This window comes from Heptranchias perlo, chromosome 26 (assembly GCF_035084215.1).
Source record: "Heptranchias perlo isolate sHepPer1 chromosome 26, sHepPer1.hap1, whole genome shotgun sequence".
NCBI classification, from domain to species: Eukaryota; Metazoa; Chordata; class Chondrichthyes; order Hexanchiformes; family Hexanchidae; genus Heptranchias; species Heptranchias perlo.
In genome coordinates, this window is record NC_090350.1 from 23,210,827 (window position 1) to 23,236,948 (window position 26,122).

The 26,122-nt window shown below is 42.7% G+C and overlaps 1 protein-coding gene across 1 annotated transcript in view; it reads right to left on the minus strand.

Moving 5' to 3' along the window:
* Positions 1 to 26,122, minus strand: part of LOC137342570 (protein argonaute-1) — an 83,921-nt gene that overhangs the window by 42,516 nt on the left and 15,283 nt on the right. The window contains exons 2-8 of the mRNA XM_068006537.1: positions 14,316 to 14,502; positions 12,395 to 12,515; positions 9,858 to 10,039; positions 7,978 to 8,114; positions 5,484 to 5,618; positions 2,579 to 2,666; positions 501 to 648 (exon numbers count right to left, since the gene is read on the minus strand). Coding sequence (XP_067862638.1) covers positions 501 to 648; positions 2,579 to 2,666; positions 5,484 to 5,618; positions 7,978 to 8,114; positions 9,858 to 10,039; positions 12,395 to 12,515; positions 14,316 to 14,502 — 998 coding nt within the window. The remainder of the gene's footprint in view (positions 1 to 500; positions 649 to 2,578; positions 2,667 to 5,483; positions 5,619 to 7,977; positions 8,115 to 9,857; positions 10,040 to 12,394; positions 12,516 to 14,315; positions 14,503 to 26,122) is intronic.

A 26,122-nucleotide genomic window follows, 5' to 3' on the forward strand; every position in this document is an offset into this window, starting at 1 on the left:
CCAACAAATTTATTTTAAATTCCACAAGCTTTCGGAGGCTTCCTCCTTCGTCAGGTGAACGGTGTGGAAATGGTGATACTGCACCTTGCTCACCATCCTTCAGTACCTTAACCTCTACTGTCCACACAACTCAAGCATGCTCTGTGCTCTGCCTTGCTGCCTGCCATCAACTGTAATCCCTATTTTAAGCAACCCGCTTTTAAGATATTAAAATAAATGCTGCCATTAAATTAAAAACATAATCGGGTTTTGTCGCCAACCCTGCTCCTGGGTCGGCACCAATCCCCACTCTTTCCCCCAACTCACTCTCCAGCCCTGCTTCCACCTCTTTGTAAATTTCACCCGGGTGATACCATTACATTTTCAAAAATTAGCTCCTAATGTCTCCCCTCCTGCAGTGGAGGCTCTGTGTTTGGCCTTACTCTAATTTTCTCGTGCTCTTGCTGGCCAGTTCTTGCCGTGGAAACTCTCCCTTCAGCCGTACTGTAGTCATATCTCACCTCGAGTGGCAGGTAGGTGTGCTTCTGTTCCTGTCCCACCTGTAGACAGGGTAGATGCGGGTACTTGAGCTGAAGATTGTATTTCTGTTTGAAATATTGCGCTACTGTGCACTCTACAGTCTGCCCGCTTTCCAGCTGCAAGGGGAACCTGGGAGGAAACATAACCATATTGTGATCATCAATCACATTTCACAGATGTTCATAAACATTGAAGCTTTTGTCTACACTTCCTCTAACTTATCAGCAAGGCCGAGGCCCATCCTGCTTGACTTCCATCAAAAACTCTACACCTTAGCCCTCAATTACATTCTCCCTGCCGGCTGCTCACTCAGGCAGAACCGGACAGCGTCCAACCTCAGCATCCTTGTGGAGCCTGAAAAGAGTTTGGGTCCCATCAATCACCAAGACCACTTATTTTCACCTCTCCATCAATGCTGGCCTCTGCTCTTACCTAAACCTCACTGTGCTGAAATCTCCATCCACGTTATCTCCAGGCTTGACTTCTCCAGTGCTCTCCTTGTTGGCCTAACGTGTTCTAACTCTACATACACTCCCAATATTCTGCTGCCTCCATCTTGTCCTGTACCAAGTTGCGCTCCGCATTACTGCTGTCCTTGCCAACCTCTGCTGGCTTCCTGTTCCCCACTGACCTCAACATCTTTGTCCTCATTGAGAAATCCCTCAACAGCCTTACCCCACCCCACCAGCTCCGAGTCCTACATGCCAGTGTGCATCACCTATTCTTCCGACGCTGGCCTTTTTTGTAGCCTACCTTTCCTCCACCTGAGCCTTACACTCAAAGCATCTCCCTCAATCTCCATCTTTCTAGTCCTCTCCCAAAAGTCTCCTCAAAACCTGCTGCTTTGACAGGATTTTAGTCACCTCACCTAATTATTCTACAATTGCTCAGTATCTGTCCCACCTCTGCATTTATTTAACATAGTGAATATCCTAAGACATTTAACAAAGTTGTTGTGATGACAGTTGTGCTTCAGGAATTTCAAGGCAGCTTTTCTAAACGTCTGCGGGCTGCAGAATATTCCGAAAAGACAAATGGTATTTACTGAATGTCACTTGTCGTACTTTATATCATTGCCCTTCAGATCTTTATAGAATTTAATTTATACTGTGTGAAAAACAGGAAAAAAATCCACTTCCCAGCAAATGAGCACATCATACTCCCAAACTACGTGTGTCAGTATATACTTACGGTGAATTCAGACCTTCCACCCTCGCACAGAGATGATTGAGCTAGACTGTAAATGCAAGCCAGTAACTGTATTCTTACAGAATATGTTCACATATCTTTTGGTTTGTGAATGACAGAAGTCACTGTCTGCTAAAATAAAAACAGAAAATGGTGGAAATACACAGCAAGTCCTTCAGCATCTGAAAAGACAAAGGACAGGTTAACGTTTGGAGTAGACATCCTTCCTTTGTGGAACAGGAACAGAGGCACATCTACCTGCCAGTACCCAAAATGTTATCCTACCTTTTTTTCAGATGATGACCCATCTGCTGTGTATATCCAGCATTTTCCGTTTTTATTTGTTTTTCAATATTTTCAGATTTTTTCCTTTTTATCTCAGACTGTCCTCAATTGCTTCTACCGTTTGAATTTAACCTTCGTTTTAGTAGTTATGTGTGATATTCCACTATTACTCCACACTATAAGTCAGTCCAGTGTGTATTCTGGCATATTGGTGGTAAATACTCTCGAGAAAATCACATGACATCAAGCATCATCAAATTGGACCATGGGGTCATGACACACTCGAGGTGTACATCTGACTGTTTTTGTCATTATTTGCACATCTGGTTGTGAATGCACACACTTTAATCTTATAACTGGCCAATCTAACCGTGCTCTATTACATGTGTATGTAATTACTTGTATACTGGTCTCCAGCCCATTGGTGGTCTGTAACCCTGAAGTACATGTGTGCACTGGAGTATATATGTGCACTTAAGTCTGGTACAAAGCTTATTTAACGTGACTGCTTGTCACAGATATGTACATGAGTAAGTACCGAGTGAACCACTTTAACTGCACCCTATTACGGTGAGTGTATACTCACGTTTGGTGACTGGCCGGCCGCCGGGTGACATTGCACACTCGATATTTCCTCTTCATTTGTCCGCAGTGAGTCACCTCAACTTTTAAACCTATGAAGGCCAGGACAAAAAGATCATCGAGGACCAGAATACTAGAGATCCCACGATGGCTCAGCTGGTTAAAGAAGTGAGTAGTTGACCATCAAGAACTAAGATTGCGTCCCTTGTTTGGGCTGAGCTGGTTGATTTGAGTTGGGTGCAGGAGGGGAAGAAATCGGTCAGGGCTCCTGAGTGTCATCCAGTGGCCTCTACCGGAAGTGCAAGTGTGGTTGTCCGTCGAGGACAGGAACTGGCTCGCCAGTGATGCATCCACTGGTGAAAAAGCACCCTCTGACACTCACTGTCTGGGCTCACACATGAAAAATGGGCATTTGGACTAGGTACAAGACGACAACCCTGCAGCGTAAATGATCTCTTGCCTCTGGAGACAGGAAAACTCTGCTTGAATAAAGACTTCCCCCAGTGCCTCTAAACAAAAATACACAGTTTGCAACAAAGCTGAACAGGTCCCGTGGGTGACACTTAGTTCGAGTTCACAATCTTGGGTCTGAGCAACAATGCACTTTTGTATACCTTCTGGCAACATCAGGGAATGTTCTGGGCAGATTGTTCAATTAGTAAACCCAAGGTTAAACTGACTGCAGTTTTCCCATTGTTGTCAAATTTTTTTATATATTTCAAAATAAACTGTATTCATAAAATTTGTAAAGGAACATACAATGCAATTTAAGTCACACTTCAAAACAATACGATACAGGTCATACATTTTGCAAAGGTACATACAGTACAAATCAACGGTCCCGGTACAATCAATAATTACGCACCATACATTGTAAATACAGTTCATGGCACAAATCTGCCCCCAGTATAAATGGGGCAAATTCAGGAGCAAATGAATTCCACTATAAGTGTTTCTTAATATAAAAGGACAACAGTGAGTGTGTTTGTTTGCATGAGAGGAGGGGGTGGTGTGGGAGAATGTTCCACTTACCTGATAAGTCATTAACAGCTTTTCAGACAATATACACAGCCTTTTGTTATTCAGTAATGATATCAGGAGGCTACCTGCTAACAGGAAAGCCATTAACACAAATAAATCTCCTCTCCAGTTTGAATATTTATGTTACAGTGTTTGCGCTTTTTAAAAAAAAACTACTGGCAATTCTGTTCTTACAGCGTATGAATGGTTTTGTGGCATGACAGGAATGCTGTTGCACACAAACTGCAGATCTGATGTGCTTTGTCCACTGAATAAAGACACAGAAGACTCAACACAGATGCTGGAAGGCAACTTCAATCTCAGATTATTATTCTCCCATAAGAAATGCCTCACAACTGATTATTTCCTCCTCCCTCCCAATTTCCCACAATACAATGAACAAAAGAATCTGACCAAGCAGAAGCAGCACTATAGAGATGGCAAACTATGCGTAAATGTGCCAAGTTTCAGGTTTTTTTAAAAAAGGGAAGTTTCATGCTGTGGGCATAATCTTTGAAAATAAATCAAACTCTCCCAATCTCTAAATCCCTAATTTGTGTGTGAATGCACAGTGCTATGTTGTAACTGGATTTTCATTACTGCTATTTAAAATTGGTGTGAAACAATCTTTAGTGCAGATTCCACACCATAAATCAAGTCAACTACTTAACATCTTAATTTTGTGTGGGATGATGAACAGGGCAGAGTTGGATTTAGTCCACTTTACCAAACAAACTCACAGAAATTTATGTCTGGACTTTGGCAAATTTGCTGGTGTTAGCTTGGCTCAGTGATGGTGCTCTCACCGTAGTTAAAAGGTACTGATTCAAGCACCCTCCAGGACTTAATCTAGGTTGATGTTTCAGTGGAGTACTGACTGTGTGCTGCACTATCGATGGTGCAGTGTTTCAGATGAGATTTTAAACTGAGGCTCATTCTGCTGGTTCAGGTGGTCAGGTCTTGGGATAGTGGCCCCAAAACAGACTCTCTTGAATTGGCACTGTGGACGTGTTCCTCTGAAATGGCAGCAAAGTGCATTCCAGGGTTAAGACCATGACAAGCTGGCCGTCGCGCATGTGCAGTGTAATTGACGTTGTAACTCCACAACAGACGATGATGTGATATCAGCAGGGCCGATCTGAAAATCCTTGAAGATTGTGCTACAGCTACACAGATCTTTCAGTGGCCAGAGTTAAATCACCAAATGCATAGAGAAGGGGAAAATGGGTCTTCTGGGCCACTTATCTTACCTTTATCTGGCCACTGGCTGTGGGATATCGGGAGTATAGGAGACGAAGCCTGCGAGAGCTGGCAGCCAAAGATCTAAGCTTACACTCCAATGTAGTATTGAGGGGGTGCTGCATTGTCAGAGATGCCATTGTTCAGATGAGACAGTAATCCAAAGCATGCTCAAGTGAATGTAGAAGATCCCATCATGCTATTCAAAGTAGAGTGGGAAGTTCTCCCAGTGTCCTGGTCAACAGTCATCCCTCAATCAACATCACTAAAACAGATTATCTGGTCTTTCATTCATTTGCTGTTTGTAGGACCTTTCACTGTCCACATTGGCTATCACGTTTGCCTATATTACAAGAGTGACTGCATTTAAAAAGTAATCCACTGGTTATAAAATGCTTTGGGAAATCCTGAAGCTATCATAAGGTGCTATATGAATGCAAGATCACTTGTAAAAGCAGCTAGAGGAGCAGGGAGTTCTCCAGGTGTCCTGGCCAGCAATTTCCTCCAACCAACACCTCCATAAATAGACTATCTGGTCACTCAATGCTGTTTGTGGGATTTGCTGTGGGAGAAATAGCTGCTGTGTTCACCTACATAATTGTGACCACACTTCAGGACAAACAACAAAAACAGCAGCCGATGAAACCTACCTTTTATTTCCTTTGTAAAACGCACTCGCTGCGAGTCAGTAAGAGGCTTTGGCTGCTCATCAATGTTCCGTATGTCTAGGACTTCACACATAAACTCAATCACTGGTTGAGCTTTGTAGAAAGCTGTCGCTGACACTGAAATAGAAAAAATTGACTGTGGTCAGTGATTACCATGGTCACTATAATTGACCCAGTGCAACATGCGAGTTTGAAATCAGCTTTTCAGGAGTGACTGGTGAAAACTATTAACACAGATGAGAAAACAAGAAACTACAAAGAAACATTGCAGCAACCGTAAGCATTTTTTAAAACTTGTACTTAGATAGCATCTGTAACGTAGTGAAACTTCCCAAAACACTTCACAAAAGGTGCTAAATAAATGCAAGTTATCACTGTCACGTCATCGACTCATGTGAAGATCCGATGCGACACTGTCAAAAGCAACACGACCAGTCGCCAACCATCTGATGACAGCAGAGACTCAGTCTTTCACGCCAGCACTGCCTGAAAAGGGTGGTGGAGGCAAATTCAATCGTGGCTTTCAAAAAGGAATTGGATAAATACTTGAAGGAAAAAAATTTGCAGGGCTACAGGGAAAGAGAAGGGGAATGGGACTAACTGGATTGCTCTTACAAAGAGCCGGCACGGGCTTGATGGGCCGAATGACTTCCTTCTGTGCTGTAACCATTCTATAATTTTATGATACTTGCAGCTTCTACGGTTGACTTCCAACTATTCTGAGCTAAGTCAGCACCATAGTGTGCTCGCTTCATGACAGAAAACTGCATCATGACTCAAACACACAATGTATTGGATCACCATTTGGGAGCATTTTTTTAAAATGGAAGAATGGTGTACTGTCACGTATCTTCACTCTCCTGTAGGGCTATTGTCTGAGGAAAACAGAACATACAAGTCTATAAGACCAGATCTCCATTTTCCAAATTTGCCTCCAACAGGCCTACAGCAGAGTGGAGACACAGGACAAGAAGTAAACGTGGGACAGTGACACACAGGGACAGATTTGGCATCGCCATCCCCAAAACCTGGGTCAAACTGCTGCAAAATAAAAGCACTTTTAGGTATTCTCACTTTCTCCTCCTACAAAATCACCAGCTTCGGGTGGAGTGACAGGGGGAAAGCCCTATTCTCAGGCCTCTGCCAATCACAATGAGCACAGGCCAAATGACAGCAATGAACACCACAGGATCACTGCCATGAATTTGTCTCATGTGTAGAAATACAGGTATAATTCATATCATTGACACTGGGGCACACTCACCAGCACAGGCTCTGGGATAGGGTCTCTATTGGAACATTAACCTGACCCTTCTCTTTTCAGATGCTGATGGATCAGCTGTGTTTTTGCAAAATTTTCTGTTTTCACATCAGTACTTTGATCCAGACAAGAAACTAGCCCGTAAGGATAAGATATTGCTCTTTTTTGATGGTTATTCAAGATCTGAAGCAAGATTACTCTGTGATGCTATATTAAATTTAATTACTGACCTTTCAACAACAGAAGAGCGTAGACTCCAATATGGACACTTCCAAAATTCAGCTACTAATAGCAATTTATTTTACCATCATTTCATTACTGTAAAAGCAGTTTGAAACTGTGTCTGCGTTGGGAGGGGGTGGAGCGGGGGGAAATGCCACACCAGGATAAGGTGATTAACAGATTTACCAAGTGAGCATATCAGGAGGCTACCTAGCTCCAATATTTTTAATCACTAATAAAAGAAAGTATTCAAAGAAAATTAAAAACACCCAATTTTTAAAAAAATGCTCCTATGACTTTTCTCCCAGGTTGCTTGAAGCAGTGTCCTGGAGATTAATCAATAATTCCTGGAGACTTCAGGATAATCCTGGAAGGTTGGCAAACCTACACCAATGCACAGGCACAGAATAGTAATGCCATGATGTTACTACAAAGATAATGGAAAAGGCTGTGCTGGTGCAACACTGAAATGTCAACATCAAGAGGTGCTGCTGCTACCACCAAAACACATTTACTGGTCCCAGTAAGACTGCAGATAACCAGGATGACCCAGTGCAAAACCGTTTTTCCTCAATGCTGGTCTAAAAAAAACCTCAGCGGGTTTACGTTGATGTGAGCACTTTGGAAAACCAATGCTACAGGAGACAGCAGCCGAAAAGTAACATAAAAGTGACTTAAAGGAATGTACAGGACCAGAAGGGATCACTGCAGCTTAATCTGGCCAGTTGCTTCCGAACATTGTCATCTGATGGCAAAAGCACGCCTCCTCCCTCCACTTCAAAAAATAGATAAACCTCTTGCCAGGGTATAGTTCCACAGATGCTGTTCATTCTCTGGCAACTCGTGTGGCCATTCTTCATGTGACAGCTTGGGTAAGTTACTGAACCACAGGATGTGCATTGCATTTTAAAAAAAAAGACAATCTGACCTTCACTAACCAGTTAAAGAACAATCAATCAATTTAACTGTTCAACAGAAAAGAAAATACATTACCATCGATGTTCAACATCATTTTCCACATGGCAGGTCGGACAGACTGATGGAACCCAAACCAGACCTCCCTGCCCCCACCCAGCGGGTGATAGTAACCCTCAGGTGGAGAAAAGAAAGAGCGACCAACAGGAGTATACCTGAAATTGAAGAAAGGGGTTATTGATCTGATTAATATTATTTGATTTGTATTGTACAACGGGGGCGTCCAAACTGGGGTCTTGGGCCCACATGACCCCTCCCAAACCTTTGACGCCCAGGCAACTCATTCCTACTTGTGCTTCTCATTCACTGCTTCGTCCCGTTTGAATTTTGTAGACAATGAACACCTGAATGCTGTTCTTAGCACTGTTGCCTCATGAAACCGTAAATCAGAATGCCAAGATTCACTGGTATCAGAAACTGGAAATGAATGGGAAATGGATGGTTCAGCTTGCCCTTGACCAAAACAAAATAGTGGATCTAACACGGTTATCAGCAGCTATCTGGCATTCAACCGTATTTAACATTGCAGGATCCTGAACAACTAAAACTTAACTTTTTTGTTCTGCTACACAAAGAAGCAGAATAAGCTTCTTGCCAGATTGGTTTTCCCATTATCCTAATCAATGGGTCTCCCTAAATCTTGTGCTCTAATTCCCAATTATAGAAGTTATTGTACATTGAAGCAAAATTTGATATGGTTCTCAGATGAAGTTGGCTGAATTTAGTTTCTGAATGATTATTTGGAAAGAAACATTCCAAAGACCAACCACAGCACTGCAACACTTAGCTCAAACCATCTGCAAATACTCTGTAGATGATAATTGCAGGAAAACACTGGAAAATGCATATAAAAATGAATAGAAACATTAATGTAGGTCTGTAGTTGGAAGGGCACCCTCATTCATTCCTAGAAATATTAACAGCCGTACAATCCCAGAAGCTCCAGCTCAGAGCTTGCTGGGCCTGTCCAATGGAAAGGAGTTGAATAGGCTGGCACAACTCTCGTTACGAGCTGCAAGAAGATGCAACCCGCTCTGTGATGAGAGTGCAGTCTTTCCATGTAACAAATGTAGCTGAAACATCAGGGTGGACACCTGTCGATCAGAACAAGTGATGTTTGGCCTTTACCTGGAACTGGGGAAATGCCAGGCTGTCTGGAGCCCCTTCTTAGAGGGTTACTCAGCACAAACAATCCCCTAGCACAGCAACTCACCCACTGCCTTTGAGGGGCGCCAACTCTAAACATGACCACCAGTATGCAGGTCTTTGCCCAATATCCTCAGCCTAACCAACCCCAGGAATTCAAGGTCAAACAAGCTGCACCATTCCCCCCAAACCACCTTGTTCTCAATGCAAGCACACTTGCCCCAAGAAGCCTGGATATGTCAATGCATTCTTCCTGCAGATACCAGGTAGTCAGTTGCACAGTAACTTGATAAAATATCTAGGAAAATGTAGAATTTCATAAAATGTCTGAATTTACCACTAAATATACAATGTCCTCACAATGTGTGTGAATGTACACCTATAGGCGTAATGGCTTCATAAAATATGAATGTACTTTATTGACACCCCATAAAAGCAACATTAATGTAAACTCTAGGAGGAAGGTTGGAGCTTTATTTTAATGAACAATTTATTTTGCTTCACTTAACGCTTAAGTAATCGATTAAATTTCAATATCTGTAAAAATTTATAGACCATTAACACCAGTATGAGAGAAAACAAATGCTTATTTTAAACACTGACATATACAGTGCTTTTTTTCTAACTTGGCATTAACTTACTTGCCTTAACAAGCATAAAATCAATACAACAGAAAATCAAAAACAAATATTCAAACCGCTGGCTGTTATATATATTCCTTCTGATATATCACCAACAGAATGTTAGATTACCTCATTGATGCCAGGTGCCTCATAGCGACATCCAGTGCTTGAACGGAGTCTAAAGGAACCTGGATTCGACCACTGACGAGAGCTTCATGCAGCAGCCTCCAGCTCACCACCGCCAGCCATTTAATGGAAACCTTAAAAATCCGATCTTTTCCTTCACCAGGGATGGTCACCTCAAAGTCAACCTTACATTTAAAAAAAAACAAACTGGTTAAGCCTCAATGGGAAGCTTCTTCGCTCTGGAGCGGATTTCCCAAAGGAAGCTTAAAAAAAACACTGACTGACCATGCAGACAGAACGCAGCAAATTTCATGGGACTTCTATATTGAACTAGCAACATTGGGAGAACAACACTCAAGCAACACCCATGCCTCACTCTCCCTGTTTGGCATAGGTTGGCGAAAAGAATGATGCAAACAAAACAGCTTTGTGTTGATGGTTTTCTGACTAGCTCTGATTTTACAGAATGCACAAAAAATGAAATAAAACTGATCTTAAATACTGAATCCAAAACCGGTTCTGTTCAACTGCGCACTTGCCCAATGATGCATGCAGACGCACAGAACCAGCACACCATGTTTAGTGGGCCGGAAGAAGGGGCGCCCAATTGGAAACTCTGGGTCGACAGAGATTGTTTCATTGACAGTAGGAATACCATGTTTGCAATCAATGGCACTCCTTAAAAGAATGAAAATGTTGCTAGATCAGGTGATCATACATATCATCTACACTAACAACTTTCATTTATATAGCACCTTTAATATAGGAAAACATCCCTAGGCCTTTCACAGGAGCGTAATCAGACATCAATTGACACCAAGCCAAAGCTTGGTCAAAGGGGAGGATCTTAAAAGGAGGAGAGAGAGGCGGAGTGGTTGAGGGAGGGAATTTCAGCCTATACAGCTGAAAGCACAGTCACCAATGGTGGAACGAATGATGTGGAGGTGCACAAGGGGCCAGAATTTGAGGAAAGCAGAATTCTCAGAGAGATGTTGGGCTGGAGGAGATTACAGAGGTAGGGAGTGGGGAGGCCATGGAGGGATTTGAACACAACGATGAGAATTTTAACGAAGGTGTTGGCGGATCGGGTGCCAATGTAGGTCAGCGAGCACAGGGGTGACGGGTGAGCTGGACTTGGTGCAGGTTTAGATATGGGCAGTACTGTTTTGGATGAGCTCAAGTTTATGGAGGTTGGAAGATGGGAGGCTGGCCAGGACAGCATTGGACTCGTCGAGCCTGGAGGTAACAAGAGCATGGGTGAGGGCTTCAGCAGCAAGTAACCTGAGGCAGGGATGAAGACGGTAAATGTTACAGAAGTGGAAGTAGGCAGTGATGGAGAAGATATGGAGTTAGAGGCTCAGCTTAGGTTACAAATAGTCTGGGTGGGGGATGGAATTGGTGGCGATGGAATGGAGTTTGTGGTGGGGGCCGAAGACAATGGCTTCAGTCTGCCTAATGTTTAACTGGAGAAAATTACAGCTCATCTAGGACTGGATGTGGGTCAAGCAGTCGGACAACATAGAGGCAGTGGAGGGTCAAGAGAGGTGCCGTGAGGTAGAGCTGGGTATCATCAGCGTACATGTGGAACCTGACGTCATGTCTTTGGATGATTTCACCGAGGGGCAGTATGTAGATGATGAATAGGAGCGGCCAAGGACAGACGCTTGGGGGACTCCAGAGGTAACGGGGAAGGGGTGGGATGAGAAGTCATTGCAGGAGATTATCTGGCTATGACAGGATAGATGAGTGGAACCAGGCAAGGGCAGTCCCACTAATGGTATAAAATCCTTAGTCTAGAATAGCTCGGTTGGGCTACATTGCACTGTATAGCACTGAGCCGTGCAGATCAGGAAGGTCCCTAGGTTCTATCGCTAACCTGTTTTTGGGATGTTTTTCTAAGTTAAAGACGGTACTTAAATGCAGGCTGTTGTTGAGTTAGTTGATCCAGCCATCGACAGTTCACTTCAGCATCTGTGGAGTTGGGAGAGGAAATACAATTAGCAGAGTTCTCACTCTTAATCACACTGCAGTGTCCTCCCACTGCTGCATATGTTGTGAATGCCGGGTGCAAGAATAATCAGGTTCTGCTCTGGTGATTCTTACAATTAGTTGCTGTCCAGGATTACACAAGAACACTTGGATGAGATACCACCCTCTGTGAAACTGCATCACTGCTAAATCACCTCAGCTGAGGTAAATTATATAAAAAAAAGTTCTGAGGGAAGACTATCCTGAGAACTACAACAATACTGGCACATGTTTTGCAGGAGTGCTTGATGGATATTGAGCAGCAGTGAGAACCCAAGCTGCTTTTTTTCCCCACTCTTTAGGTTGGAAATGCCAACGGCGTTATCCCTCGATCAATCAACTCAGGGATCGAACATGGGACCTTCCTGGTTTATATGGCTTAGTTCTACATGAGGCAATTGGGGGAGCTTTTTTTTCCCCCAAATGAAAATAGATATTGAGTTCCCATTGGTATACAAAGATGAAAGAATTTACCCCCTTCTTAACAAGAGATAAACAGCATTTTCTCATACCCGATCCTGTCCAATTGGTAGTAGTGTTGCTGTGTAAATATTCTTTTTCCCATCATACACTGGCTTTCTGTCTCCAAAGATCTGAGGTTTGAAATGTTGAACCATGTACTCCACCACTTCCCTGCAAAACAGACATGTTGAGAAGATAAGCCTGACTGAGATTCACACAAGCGTTTCTTTTGTCTATTTTATTTATCTTCCTCTCCATGTGATGCGTGCTTTTTTATACCCCAATCTCATCTAAAAAGGCACATTGGTCAATATTTAGTCATTGGAGGCATGTTTAGCAATGTGTGATTTTTCTCTTGTTATCAGGGCTGCAAGAATTGACACAGGCATCACACTTGGGACTGGATGGTGAGTGCGAGGTGGACCTGTGACTTGCACCCACTGTTGCTGGGCTGTGAAGCATGTGGTCCTTATGGTAGATTATCAAGTCTTATGTGTCAGTGAAGTGAGAGATAACAAAAACAAGTGAGGAAGTGGAACAATTGTATACTTTTCAGCAGCAGTCACTGAATAGCAATGGAATCACTGGCCGTTTTCTCCCACCTGGCTAGCCTAGGAAGTGGCAGCTTCAAATACTCACATCAGGCATAGACTGAATTCAGTGCAAAACTCCTTAATTTGTCACCGCAAGTAAAACAACCTTAAAAGAGCATTTCTCCTACTAAAGTAACTTGACATTCATATTTTTTGAATTTTCTACCCTCATGCTTCTTAGACTAAACTGCCGAATTAGTTCTAAATTGGAGATCACATTGCTATTGTGAATTAATATTCATTAGAAGCTGGTTTGGAAACTGCTAAAACTGGTTTCTAATCAGCCAGTTTTGAAAGTGTAGCACAGTTAATAAGGACATTTTTTTTAATATAGGAAATGATCTCAAGCGCCAACAGATTACAAATGCATTTATAATCACTACTAATAGGAGGCTCCATGCAATTAAATAGGACAATTTTATTTCCACCATAGTATCCCCAATTAGCCACAACTGTATGATTTTTCCTCCCCAAAGCTGCAACTCTTATTCACAAACATAAATGCCAAACAATGTGACCTGACCAATTTTTCATTTTACAAATGCAGGAAACATTCAAAAAATAATTAGACTAATTTTAAATGTTATAATTTTAAAAAAATCTTATGAAAAGTAACGAAACATGACATGCTGCAATCAGGCAAATCACAAGAGCACAAATCACAATAAACATTATTTACATGCTTTTCAAATGTATTTGTGCAGTTGAATTTTACATGGTTTCTACATTGAACAGGGAGCTATAAATAATACACATATTAATGCCAGTGTGAAACTGATTTACAAATGCATTTGGTATTGACCTGAATCTGTAAGGAGCTCAATGAAGGAGAGGCACTGACATTTTCCCATCTGCTATTAATGTTGCTCATAATTGACCAGCAGAGGGAATAATTCCAAGTCTGATCATGAAGTTACTTGGCTTTTGTGTGGATGTTTCATCGAGTGATCATCCCCAAAAATGCACGGTAAGGAGGCAGGAGCAACACGTCCAGGGATTAAAATTTTTGATTTAGTTATCAAGAAAGCCGTGTGCACTATCACCGCCTATAGACGTACATGTGCTAAAATTGTGAATGTCTGGTCAGGAGACAACCAAACCATCTACTGTGCTGCTGGGCTATAGTTATAAGATTATTTTACAAGACAACAATTCTGCTTGATTTATTCATATCACTGCAATAAAATGTACTCTGGGCTTATTTCATGGCATTTTGCACTGGGGAAACTACATTAAACCATTAAACAGTTCTCACAGTGTCCTGGACATTAAGATAAGACAGTGAGTGTAATCTATATCGCCAACAAAAACGAAAGACCTTTTCCCAAGTCTTTATATGGTACAATTATTCTGGATTGTCAGGCTGACTGATTGATACCTGTTTACTCTCCGTGGACACTTGTCTGGCTTTATATCCACCTCGTAATGGTAAACATCGATTTTCGGAATATCAACTTCGAAGTAGTTGGCTAGTAGTTTAATCGGCTTGCCTACTGTTCCTATCCCTGGTCGTCGTGGTGCCTGGAACACCTGCTGCAGAGGTGGCACATATGGGCCAACTGCTGCTGAAAAGATACGAGAGGAAAGTTTGTAATCCTTCAGCGTCTGCAAACAACAAACCTTTAAAACAGAATACAGATGGTATGTTACTAAGTTAATCACAATTGTCCAGGAGAACCAAACAGGTATGTCACAATCCTCTGTCCGTTACCACAGAAGCATTAAATTGGCCGTTTTCTTTTTGGTGATTTCTTTAATCCTATTACTTCAGACTAGTGTATGTGCTGAAACTAGAAAAGCTCATTGCTCTTGAAGAGTCAATCAATTCGTCATCACATCTATACATTCCTGGTTGTCTAAAAGAGTTAATAACCAAAATGGCACTGATGATGGGAAAGAACATTACTACTGGTCATTACTAACCATCAGTTGAGGAAATCAAAGTTTTTAAAAAAAACTTAATTCAGTTGAAACAATGCTTGAATTAAAATTATGGTAGAGCTTTTTCAGCGATTTGTCACCACTGTATCAAAAACGTTTTCACACTAAAGCTATAGTGCTGAGTCCTGTTCAAGAACCTCAAAATCCATTGTACCACAGCTTTCAACTGTACAAAAAAAACTTCCAGTAGCTGGACCAGTCCAATGTAATTTTCATTATAATGATGCAACACTAAACTCGCAAATCCGGGAAGGCTAAAACAAATTGGCTAATTTGATGTTTACACCATAAAGAGACTGTGTGTTAGATATTCTTGAGAGCCCAAATGGGAGAAATGTAATATTTAGCATGGTCACAAATGTTATAACAATATTTTTGATTGTTAGACTGCAATCAAGGGATATGGGGATCAGGTGGAAAAGTGGAGGTGAGGTTGAATGATCTGACTGAATGGCGGAGCAGGCTCGAGGGGCCGTATGGCTTACTCCTGCTCCTGTTAATAATTCAATAAGAAATATTAGGACACAAGTACTGACAGTTAGAAATTGGAATGGTGCTCCTGTTTGAGGCAGTGTCTTGGAGCAACACCTCAACCTCCTGCTGTTCATCCCAATCTTGTTTGCTCCTTGTCGCTGTACAGTTGATGCTCAGACCACTTTGTTTGCACTGATCTTTTGGATTTGCCCTTCACACTACCGTCTTTGCTGTCCTTGGTCCCTGGGTTACACTCACACTGCTCCATGCTCCTCTGCTGGTCCACATTGCTAACACCTGAGGCCACGACACACTTGCGCTGGACCCTGGGATCAACCTCTGTTGAACCCTGGTTAACTGTTCTTCCTCAGGTCTCTGAATCCACTGTACAACTTCCACCAGTGCCTCAGTTGATGCTCGACCCCAATAGCTCTTTGATCCACACCCTCTCCACTACTGATTGCAAACCTGGACATTGGTTGGTGGCTGCTCCAAAATGACCTCAATATTGCCTACATGTGGACTTCACGCTACAGCTACCTGGCCCTCAGATTTTAAATTCTGGACTGTTTCAAATTGTCTCCTTCATATCCTCTGCTTACAACCACGACACGTAACTTGATCTGGCATGAGCCTCGCTGGGCCTCGCTCTCCTCTGCCAAAACTGCCCTCTACTTTAAAATTATCCTGAAGAGCAAAGATAACTTCAGGCTACTTCACTACTACCAATGGCTTTCTTAAGCCCTGATGTGGAGATGCCGGTGATGGACTGGGGTTGACAAATGTAAGGAATCTTACAACACCAGGTTATAGTCCAACTGTTTTATTTGAAAATCAAAAGCTTTCGGAGGCTTTCTCCTTCGTCAGGTGAGTGTACACTCACCCGACGAAGGAGGAAGCCTCCGAAAGCTTGTGATTTTCAAATAAAACAGTTGGACTATAACCTGGTGTTGTAAGATTCCTTACATTTCTTAAGCCCCTCATCCCTGCCCCGTCCACCCTCATGTTCATCAATATGTGAGGAGCTCACGGATTTCTTCATCACTATGATAGCAGCCATCTATTCAGTTGCCTCTGTTGCATTTCCCTCCCCTCCTTTTTGCCCACCAAGTCAAACCTTCCTCAGTCCCCTTCTCTTTGTTTATCAAGTCATTCCTCTCCCCAATACCCTTTCTACCCTAGCCCAGAACCCCTGCCTCTTTGTAGGTTCTCTTCCTTCTCACACCCCACACTGTGCCCTGAGCTCTTCTCACCAATGAGACCACTGCTGACCACCCCAACTTCCCTTGCTGATCCCCATGCCAGCTAACATTGTAAATAGCTCCCCCTCCCTTTCAAAACCACCCCCATCATGCCTTCCTCAAAGCACCCACTCGCGACCCCTCTGCCCTCACTAACTACCGCCTATCTCCGACCTCCATTTCATGTCCAAAGTCCTTGAATCTGCCTCCCAGATTCTTCAACCTGATTCCTTGCAACTCCAATCAGGGTTCCGTCCCTCCCACAGAACCGAAACAACCCAAGCCACAAGCAACAATCTGTGACCGTGGTGCATTATTCCTCCTCACCCTCTAAGCAACTTTCAACACGATTGACCACACCACCCTCTTCCATTGCCTCTTGTCTGTTGACCAGCTTGTTGGGACTGTCCTCACTTGGTTCCACTTGACTGTATCTAGAGCAATGGCTTCTCTTCCTACCCCCACACCGTCACCTCGGGAGTCTCCGAAAGATCCTCGGCTCTCTCCTCTTGCTCATCAATATGCTGCCCCTTGGCAACGACATCTGGGTCAGCTTCCACATCTATGCTGATGACACTCAGTCCTAACTTTCAAGATCTCTGGAGTGCCCCTGCGCTGTCAGACTGTTTGTCCGACCACACGATGGTGGGATGAGCTGTAACTTCCTTCAGCTAAACATTGGCAATACAAAGCTATCATCTTCTGCCTCTGGCACAAATTCTATACCTTCTCCAGCCACTGCATCAGGCTGAACCAGACTGTTTATAACTTCAGCACCCTGTTCAGCCCTGAGCTGAGCTTCTGGTACATCTTCATCGCAAAGACCGCCTACTTCATTAATATCACCCACCTCCACCCTTAGCTCAGCCCATCTGCCTCAAACTCCTGCATTCTTTTGTCCAGATTCGATTAATTTAAGGCTCTCCTGGCCAGCCTCCAATCTTCCAGAAACTTCAAGGTAATGGAGGGCTGCTTCTGGATCAAGTGGAAACCTGGGGAATGAATTTTAAATTGCTTTGATATTTGGTGCTTCTGTAATTTGGGTTGCAGGAGAACATGACCATGTGCCGGCTTCTCACGTTTACATTGCCTACATGAGCTCCTTTGTCTCAACAATCGAATCATAGCTCCCCCAAGACGCACTATACCATTAGGGAATTATTTAACTCTGAGGCCACCACACCAATGTCTGACCATCAAGCCAAATGATTTACGGATTTCATGCAAAATTGCGTTCCAAACACACTCGTAAATCCTTTAATCTCATGCAATAAAAACTGAATTTGGGACTTAATCACTAAACTATTGGCTCAAATTATAAATGGACAGAATAAAACAAAGCAATCACTAAACACCCAGTAAATATAACCAAAGCCCTTTAATAATGAAACTTGTCATTCAGTCCATGCTCCCCAGGAACCCACAAATAGGCGCTTGCAGCAGGGATCACTGAAGACCAATCAGGTATGGGAACCTCAACTAAATTTCCCCCTCCAGCCTGGGGATACGGAGGCAAATTGCAGCATCTCCACTGCAGATTCAGATAAGATTTGCTAACTCAGTAAAAAACGAGAATCTAAACTGAAACCTTGAGAACGGCCCAGTGAGCAATTAGCATTCACCATTCCCTAACTTTTTTTTATTAAAGAATTTATTTCCTTATTCATTTTGCCAATGCTTTAGGTTTGTTATTCATTGTCTTTTCCAGTTTTCCCTCTATATATGTCTCTCAAGTCACCAAGATCATATATTTCCACATCTAAAATATCAAATGCCATGGTCCCTCTGTCACTGAAGCCCTCACCCATGCATTTGGCACCTGTCCAATCATCGCCTGCCAACTTCACCCTACATAAATTCAGATTCCTCCAAAATTTAATTGCCTCCATCCTATTTCAGAACAAGTTCCACTCAACTGTCCTTGATGATCTCCACTGGCTCTCCACAGGCCGGTGTTTTAAAAATCCATTGCCCATAGACAAGTACAAAGCACAGCAAGAAACATTTGAAAATCTACTGATGCTTTCAGTAATCTCAGTAGAGTGTGAGAAAAATATTATGTAACTGAACCTAATTAAATGATACCATCCGATGCAAAGGAGAATGGCCGGAAAACATTGCGCTCAGCTTCAAAAACATTTTACACAGAGGATTATGAAGATGCCATAATCTTAATCAGTGTCCGAGGTATGTAGGTCTTTGCCACAGCTTAGTGTGTCAACTTGCCTCTGTTGGTAGCAATGCACTTCTGGGTCAGGAGAATGGTGGATCAAACCTCACACCAGGACTGGAGCACAATTTAAGCAGACAGTCCAACACGGTACTGTGCTGTATTATCCTTCAGATGAGATGTTAAACCGAGGCTCTGCTTGCTTGTTCAGATGGACATCAAAGATCCTCTGACACTGTTCAAAGAAAGCCGGGAATTCTCCCAGGCCAATATTTTCTCCCAACCAAAGCCACAGAAAAGATGAACTGTTTATTTAGTTTATTGTATATGAAGTGGGTTGAGGTGCTATTTAAAAACGCAAGTATTTATTTTGCTCTGAAGACTAACAGTCATTCGTAAACATCTAGGAATCCAATCCAGTTAAGAGGATCCTGTCAGGCACCATCTGCAAGTTGGCTGCTACAAAAGGTAATATTCCAGGAAGGTTGACTTCTTTAAGTTCACCGCAAAATCCACACTGTCTGAGAAACCAGTTCAGCTTTGGTGAACATAACCAGGTGAGTAAATTGCTGATACGAAAGGTACACCACTTTGCAACCTAATGAGGTGCAGATGTGCAATGATCACAGCTGAAGACGCTGAGCTGAGAGAGTGAGCTGAAAGGTGGCAGATACCATCATCCAATGCCTAAGAAATGACCAATTCAAAAGGCACCTGACCTGAATGGTAATTGTGAGCAGATTGATCATCTGGAACTTAAAATATTTGTTCAGCCTTTGAGAACAACAGGTCGAGAACTCCCATCTTTTTAGAGCAATTCTGAAGCAGCAGAAATAAAGCCCATTTCCCTCTACCAGCCTGAAGCACTTCCTCAGTAGTATGGTCACACAAAAGACCACGCAGTGAGACTGATGACAAAATACCCTCAAGTACAAACAGGATGCCATTTACATTTAATGGTATGGTATGGTTTTAGTGGTGAAGGCCTCCAAATCGACCAGTGAAACAGGTGAATAAAGAACCATATTGAGCTGGTGCAGTTTTCCAAGCTGAATGTTTCCTGACCCCTAAAGCTTCCCATGGAGCAGCACGGTAGTGCTCCCGTATCTTGGATCAGCAAATTGGCTCCTGACAGGGACCCAAATTACCTGGCCTCCATGAAGAGGAATAAAAGCAAAATTGGAACGTCTTCTGCTCCAACTTTATACTGCTTACCTGGAGAATGCTCAATACTGACTCATCCCTTCTCTCAAGGGTATGTTGGTATTGATATGCTGATTAGGCAGATTACAAAATGCAACTCAAAAACCCAACTACTTGCTTTTAAAAAAAATCTGTTTAAAATCTTGTAATACTTTAACTGTTCCAAACATTAAAACCACTTACTGAGATTTTAAAGAAAATCTCAACCATAATTCAGCAATGTTAATGCTATAAATATTGTAACAAATTACAAATTCAAAATTCTATCAATCCCAACCTTAAAGAGTGCATTATAACCCCCATAATCTGCAACTATCATTTCATTTTAAAAAAAGTTTTAAAGTTTTATTTTACACAAGAAGTTTACGTGATCTCAGAACATGATTTCATACACATTTTACAATACTTACAGGTAAGTGCAGTGAGGTCAAACACAGTTACACAATTTTATGCATTACGACAAGGAGTGCCCGGTGACATCTCTAGTCAGGGATGCTGGGTTTTTTTTGCAGCAGCCGGTGGTGGGGGGAGGAGGAGAAATACAATAGGTTACAGGAGTAACAGATCCTTGTTGGCATCGTAGAGTCTCACTCCTCAGCAGGTTGCTTTGGGAGCAGCCCGGTTGTGGAAAGCTGGCCCATAGGAAGTGCCCCCAAATCCCAATCCTTTTCCAGCTCCACATGAGCTTACACATTACTCTCTCGAACTGACAGATGACCCACATGTTTAGATCATGTTTACTGTCGGGGGGGGGGGGGGGGGGGGTTGGAATGCATCATTGTTGGTAATCCCATTGTTACAACTGCAGGTTGTGAGGCCCAACCTTCATGCCTCCTTCCAGTCTTTCTGAGAGTAGGTGGAGAGTCCTAAGTTGCGGCCCAAGGAGCCACGTGCGTTGTGAGCTGCAAAGGTGGGACAGTATCGAGTAAAGGCCTACATTATAGGGTGACTCGGTGTTGCAGAGTTCCTTCTGGTGGGGATGGTTTGCACTGGAATTTACAGAAGAAGCAAACCTCAATACAGCAGAAAGCAGTAATGTTGGGTGATATGAATTTATTGGCCAGCTGTTAGATGGACATGATCCAACCCATTCTTATGCCACACCTTGAAGCCAATGGCACAGAGATCTTCTGATAGGTTGCTGTTGCACTACAGTGGATCAGTGCACTGGTACTATCAATCAGTGTTTGCCAGTTACCTTAAAAGTCTCCACTGTCAGTGCTATGATGGGGTGCTTCCATGCACCCATTGGTCTTTAAATGAGAGTTTTTGAGGGGTAAAGTGCATAGTGGAACTGATAGAGTGGTACAACCTCCAAGCCAAGCAAAAAGTTTTGTGGGGAGGCTTTAATTCCAGGTAATGATACCCTGAATTTCAGCGTAAAAATTTGGACAGCCAAGCCCACTTTATTTGGAGAGTTGATGCTGTCTCAAATATATTCTTGACCACCTTCCTGCCAGAGAAACCTGACGATATGCTGGAATAGCTAGGCCATAATGCAGATGGGCAGCATCTGACACATGCCCTCCCTCTGAGTAGTTGAGGTTGTAGCCCAAGAGCTGGCCAAATGATTTGATGGTCTCAAAGATGCTGGGAATGAGGTGTTGGGGCGTGTGATATAGATCTGGATTTCACCCACAGAAGAATGTTTTGTGCCCCACTCCACTGATGTAAAGTTCAAATGTACAGGGTTTTATTCTTAAGGCCACAGTTATGGACATGGCCAAGCTACCTGGACTGGTGGTGGAGGGGAATGCTAGTGAGGCATAGTCATTTTTTCCCCTTGTGCCTCTGAAGCACCTTGGTACTTTGTTTTCTACATTAAAAGGCACTATATAAAATGTAAGTTGTTGTTTATTGTGCTCAGTGCATCTACACATACATATTGCCTCTCAACATCATTACCTTCAAGCATAAGAAATAGGAACAGGTATAGACCATACGGCCCCTCAATCCTGCTCCGCTATTCAATATAATGATGGCTGATCTTCTACCTCAACTTCACTTTCCTACCCTCTCCCTTGCCTGCCTTAATGTCCCAAAAATCCATCGCTCTCAGTCTTGAATATATTCAATGACTCAGCACCCACAGCCCTCTGGGGTAGAGAATTCCAAAGATTCACAACCCTCTGAGTGAAGAAATTCCTCCTCATCTCGGTGCTAAATGGCCGACCCCTTATCTTGAGACTATGACCCAGAGTTCTAGACAATCCAACTCCAGGGGAAACAGCATCTAACTTGCCCCCTCAGAATGCTTTACATTTCAATGAGATCACCTCACTCTTCCAAACTCCAGAGACTATAGGCCTCTTTTACTCACTCTCTCTTCCTAGGACAACCCTCTCATCCCAGGAATCAATTAGTGAACCTTCGTTGCACCCCCTCTAAAGCAAGTATATCCTTCCTTAGGTAAGGAGACTAAAACTGTACACAGTTGTGGTCTTACCAAAGCCCTATATAATTGCAGCAAGACCACCTTACTATTAGCCTTTATCGCAAGGGGGTTGCAGTATAACATACTATTTGCCTTCCTAATTGCCTGCTGTACCTGCATGGGGTCAGCTTCCATACGCATGCCAACAACACACAGCTTTATCACCTTTGAGTTCATAACTGTAGGAGTGCTAGCTGGCGGTCGTTTCGATTAAGTCATAGACAAGCCAGAACTTCTTTCAGCAAAATACTGACAAGACAGTAGCCAGTTTTGTTTGACAGAACCTCAATGTCTTTGCCTGAATCAATGGCTTTCCCTGGCTGTTCACACAGGCTCAAATAGTCAATGTACAGACATGGGGTTCTACTCATCTCAAAGTGAATCTTATAACCCCACATCCAGTCCACCACCACCACGATCGCATAAGATTTGAAATATCATCTGGCATCTGCTGAAACTCTCACTACTTCTTCAATGGGCTTCTGAACTCCACCTAGCACCAATGCCAACTTGCATTCTGCCCAATTCTCGCTTATCCATTACACCTGTCCCCATCCCTCCAATCCATTGCTTTCAAAATCCTCTTCCTGGTCTACAAATCCCTCAATTAACTTGGCTTCACCTTACCTTGGCACCCTTCTCCGACCATACGCTCTCAGTGTCCGTGTGTCTGCGCAGCTGCGTCCGTGTGTGGGGGGAGAAAGAATCAAGAAGGGGGGAAGCCAGAGTCCTTCTTCTGATTATCAAAGTGTACGTGGACATCAGACAGGGACAAGATCAGTCTCAGGTGGCATATCCTCTGTGATTCAATCGCCCACCAACACTCAGTCTAGGCTCACACATGAACACCTGGGTAAGGCACCATAGTATTTTCAGTGCCATACTGTACAACAGCACAAGTTACACCATTTCCACTAAAAGAGGGATGAAAAAGGAAAACACACAAGTGGATTCAAAGCTTCATATGGTGTCCTTTGAACAGTTGTAAGTGAGTTTAATTTTTTGCACTTCTGATGGAGTGAGGAAAGAATGCCCCTTTAAAAATTCAAAAATAAATTCAACCAGCACCGCTACTTATCAAAAAGTTTAAACAAAATAGCTCCAGACTGGCTGCAATATATATTTAGGTATTCACTGCTCAATTTCCGACTTGGTAGAAGCAGTCTCTACTGCATAGCGTTTTGTGAAGAAAAGACATTTATAAGATAAAATATATTAACTTTTACATTTGTGCTGTAAATAAAAATGAACAAAACTACACAACAGCCAGAGCAGGAGTGAGCATTTTCCAATAAACACAATCAGCTGGTGAAGGAAGCCAGTTTACAGCTTCAGACTGCCGTGGGGCAGGCTTTCCCTCTTGGCTCCTGGATACAGGGGTCACACATACTTCACCTCTCCATGGCAGAGGCAGCTAAACTCACACTTTGTTATGGAGATTCGAATGGTGGGACAGGGGCCGTGTGTCCCTCAGACACAATGCGCTCACTCAACGATGCAAAATCTGCTCTTCATTAGAAATGCAGCAGCTTGGGACACCAAGTAGTTGTTCACACGCTGCACTGGCCTCCGCGCATTAAAATCCTTGTGTTACTCGCAACCCCCAACAATGTTTTTTTAAGAAACCCTTTTACTCTCACCCCTTGGATGAGAACTTCTAGTCTGAATAGCAATAAAATGTGTGAGAGGGAGAGAGAGCGAGAGAGAGAGAGAGAGAGAGAAAATTCCACATGCAGAAAAATCTAAAATCATGGACTTCAGTGTGTTAAGAAACATTTTTATCTTTTTACTACATTTTACAATTATTGTCACCTTTAAATTAAAAAATGTCCAAGGCACTGTCCAAGGCCGGAGAAATTAACTGGATAAAAGGGATAAAGGAACAGACACCAGGCAACGTTAGGAGAGGTTATCAAAAAAACTTGGTCGAAAAGATGGACTTTTAAAGGGGTTGTTAAAGTTGTAAAGAGAAGCAGAGACAGAGGGAGTTTCACAGAATGGGACCAAGGCAGCTGAAGGCCGTCACTAAGGAAAACAGGGATGCACAAAAAGCCAGTCAGAGGACCAAAGAGTACGAGGCGGGACACAAAGCTGGAGGAAGTTGCAGAGATAGGGTGGGGTGAGATTGTGGAGGGATTTCAAGACAAGAATGAGTATTTTAAATTCAATGCGGTGGGGGACAAGGAGCCAACGAAAGTCTGCAAGGACAGGGGTGATGGGCAAGCAAGGTTCAGTAGAGGACAGGATGTGAGCAGCTTGGTTTTAATTGGAGTTTATGGAGGGTGGAGGGACTGGATGCTGGCACGAACATTGGAAAAAAAAAATCAAACCAACCTGGTGGGTGCTGACTATCTGCATTGCCTTCATGAGGAAGCTGGACCGGTTCTTGACTGGGGCAGAGATTGCATCATATAGAAGGCAAGGGTCTTTATAAATAACACTGGGCTGGTTTTGATCATCTGAGGGGTCAGAAAGGAATTTAAGAGTAATTTATACCTTATTGGCCCTAGGTTTTTTTCTCTTTTTCATTACGTCTCCCAGGAGATTATACGGCTGTGGGGGACGGGCGAAGGAAGTGTTTAGTCGCAATGCTCCAATCATCATGTGTGGGGTAGGCTTGATGGACCAACTTGGTCTTTTCCTGCCCATCAATTCCATATGATCACATAATAGATAGATCCCTCGAGATATTGAGCCAACGATTGGCTATCAAAAAAGCCAGTGGGATGTTATTTGCGCAAAAAGAGAAATGAGTCAAACAAATGAGTCTTGCCATTATACAGACCATTGGCCAGGTCCTACCTTGAGAACAGTGTGGAGTTCTGGAACCCACAACACAAAAGGACGTAGCAGAAAACGCAAGATGATAAAGGCCTAGAGAATAAGACATAGGAGAGGGCCAAAGAATTCGGGCTTTTGTCATTGTTGGAGAGGAGACAACGGAGTCATATAATTGAGGTCTTCAAATTTCAGGGAAGTGATCAGTCAGGGCTCTTCATGTTAAGCATGAGCTCGCAAAATGAGGGGACATGATCCTAATCTGAGAAGAGGTAGATTTCGGGAGGATGCAAGGAAACATTACTACAGATTGATTACTGGTTGATTTTTGGAGGTTTACTGAGGGAAAGTGTACAGGCAAGTAGCTTCAATCTTGAAGATAAAACTGAAAAAAAGTGTCTTGAAGAGAAACACATTATTGGATACAACTGCGGCGACAGCAGGAAGGCAGACTGGCCGGACCTACTATTTCTTCCAACCTCAAAGATTTACTATATTTCTATAGCAATTTATATAAAACAAGGCATCAAATGCTTCCAGTGGAAAAATAGAGCCAGTAGGTGTGACCGATATCTAAGTGACAATAGCAATTGGTTATTTTGCATAAATACCTCTTCACTGCCATAAAATTGATTTATACATTAGAATTTTTAATAGTTAAAAGTTTTACTTTATTACATACTAATTTTGGCCAAAGAAATAGCATAGATGGCAGTAGTCAGATAGTGCGGATCAAAAATGCATTTAAAGTCATATTTGAGTAGCAGATATAATAAACACTTTGATCGATACAGAGAGTTAACTTGTTGAAATATTTTAAAAGCAATTCACACACTTAAGCACTGTGACTGTGATATGGACAGACCGTTTACAAAAAAAAGTTGAACCACTTTATATCAATGGTTTAAAAAAATTCCAGCTAAATCTCTGGAGCATAAACCAAT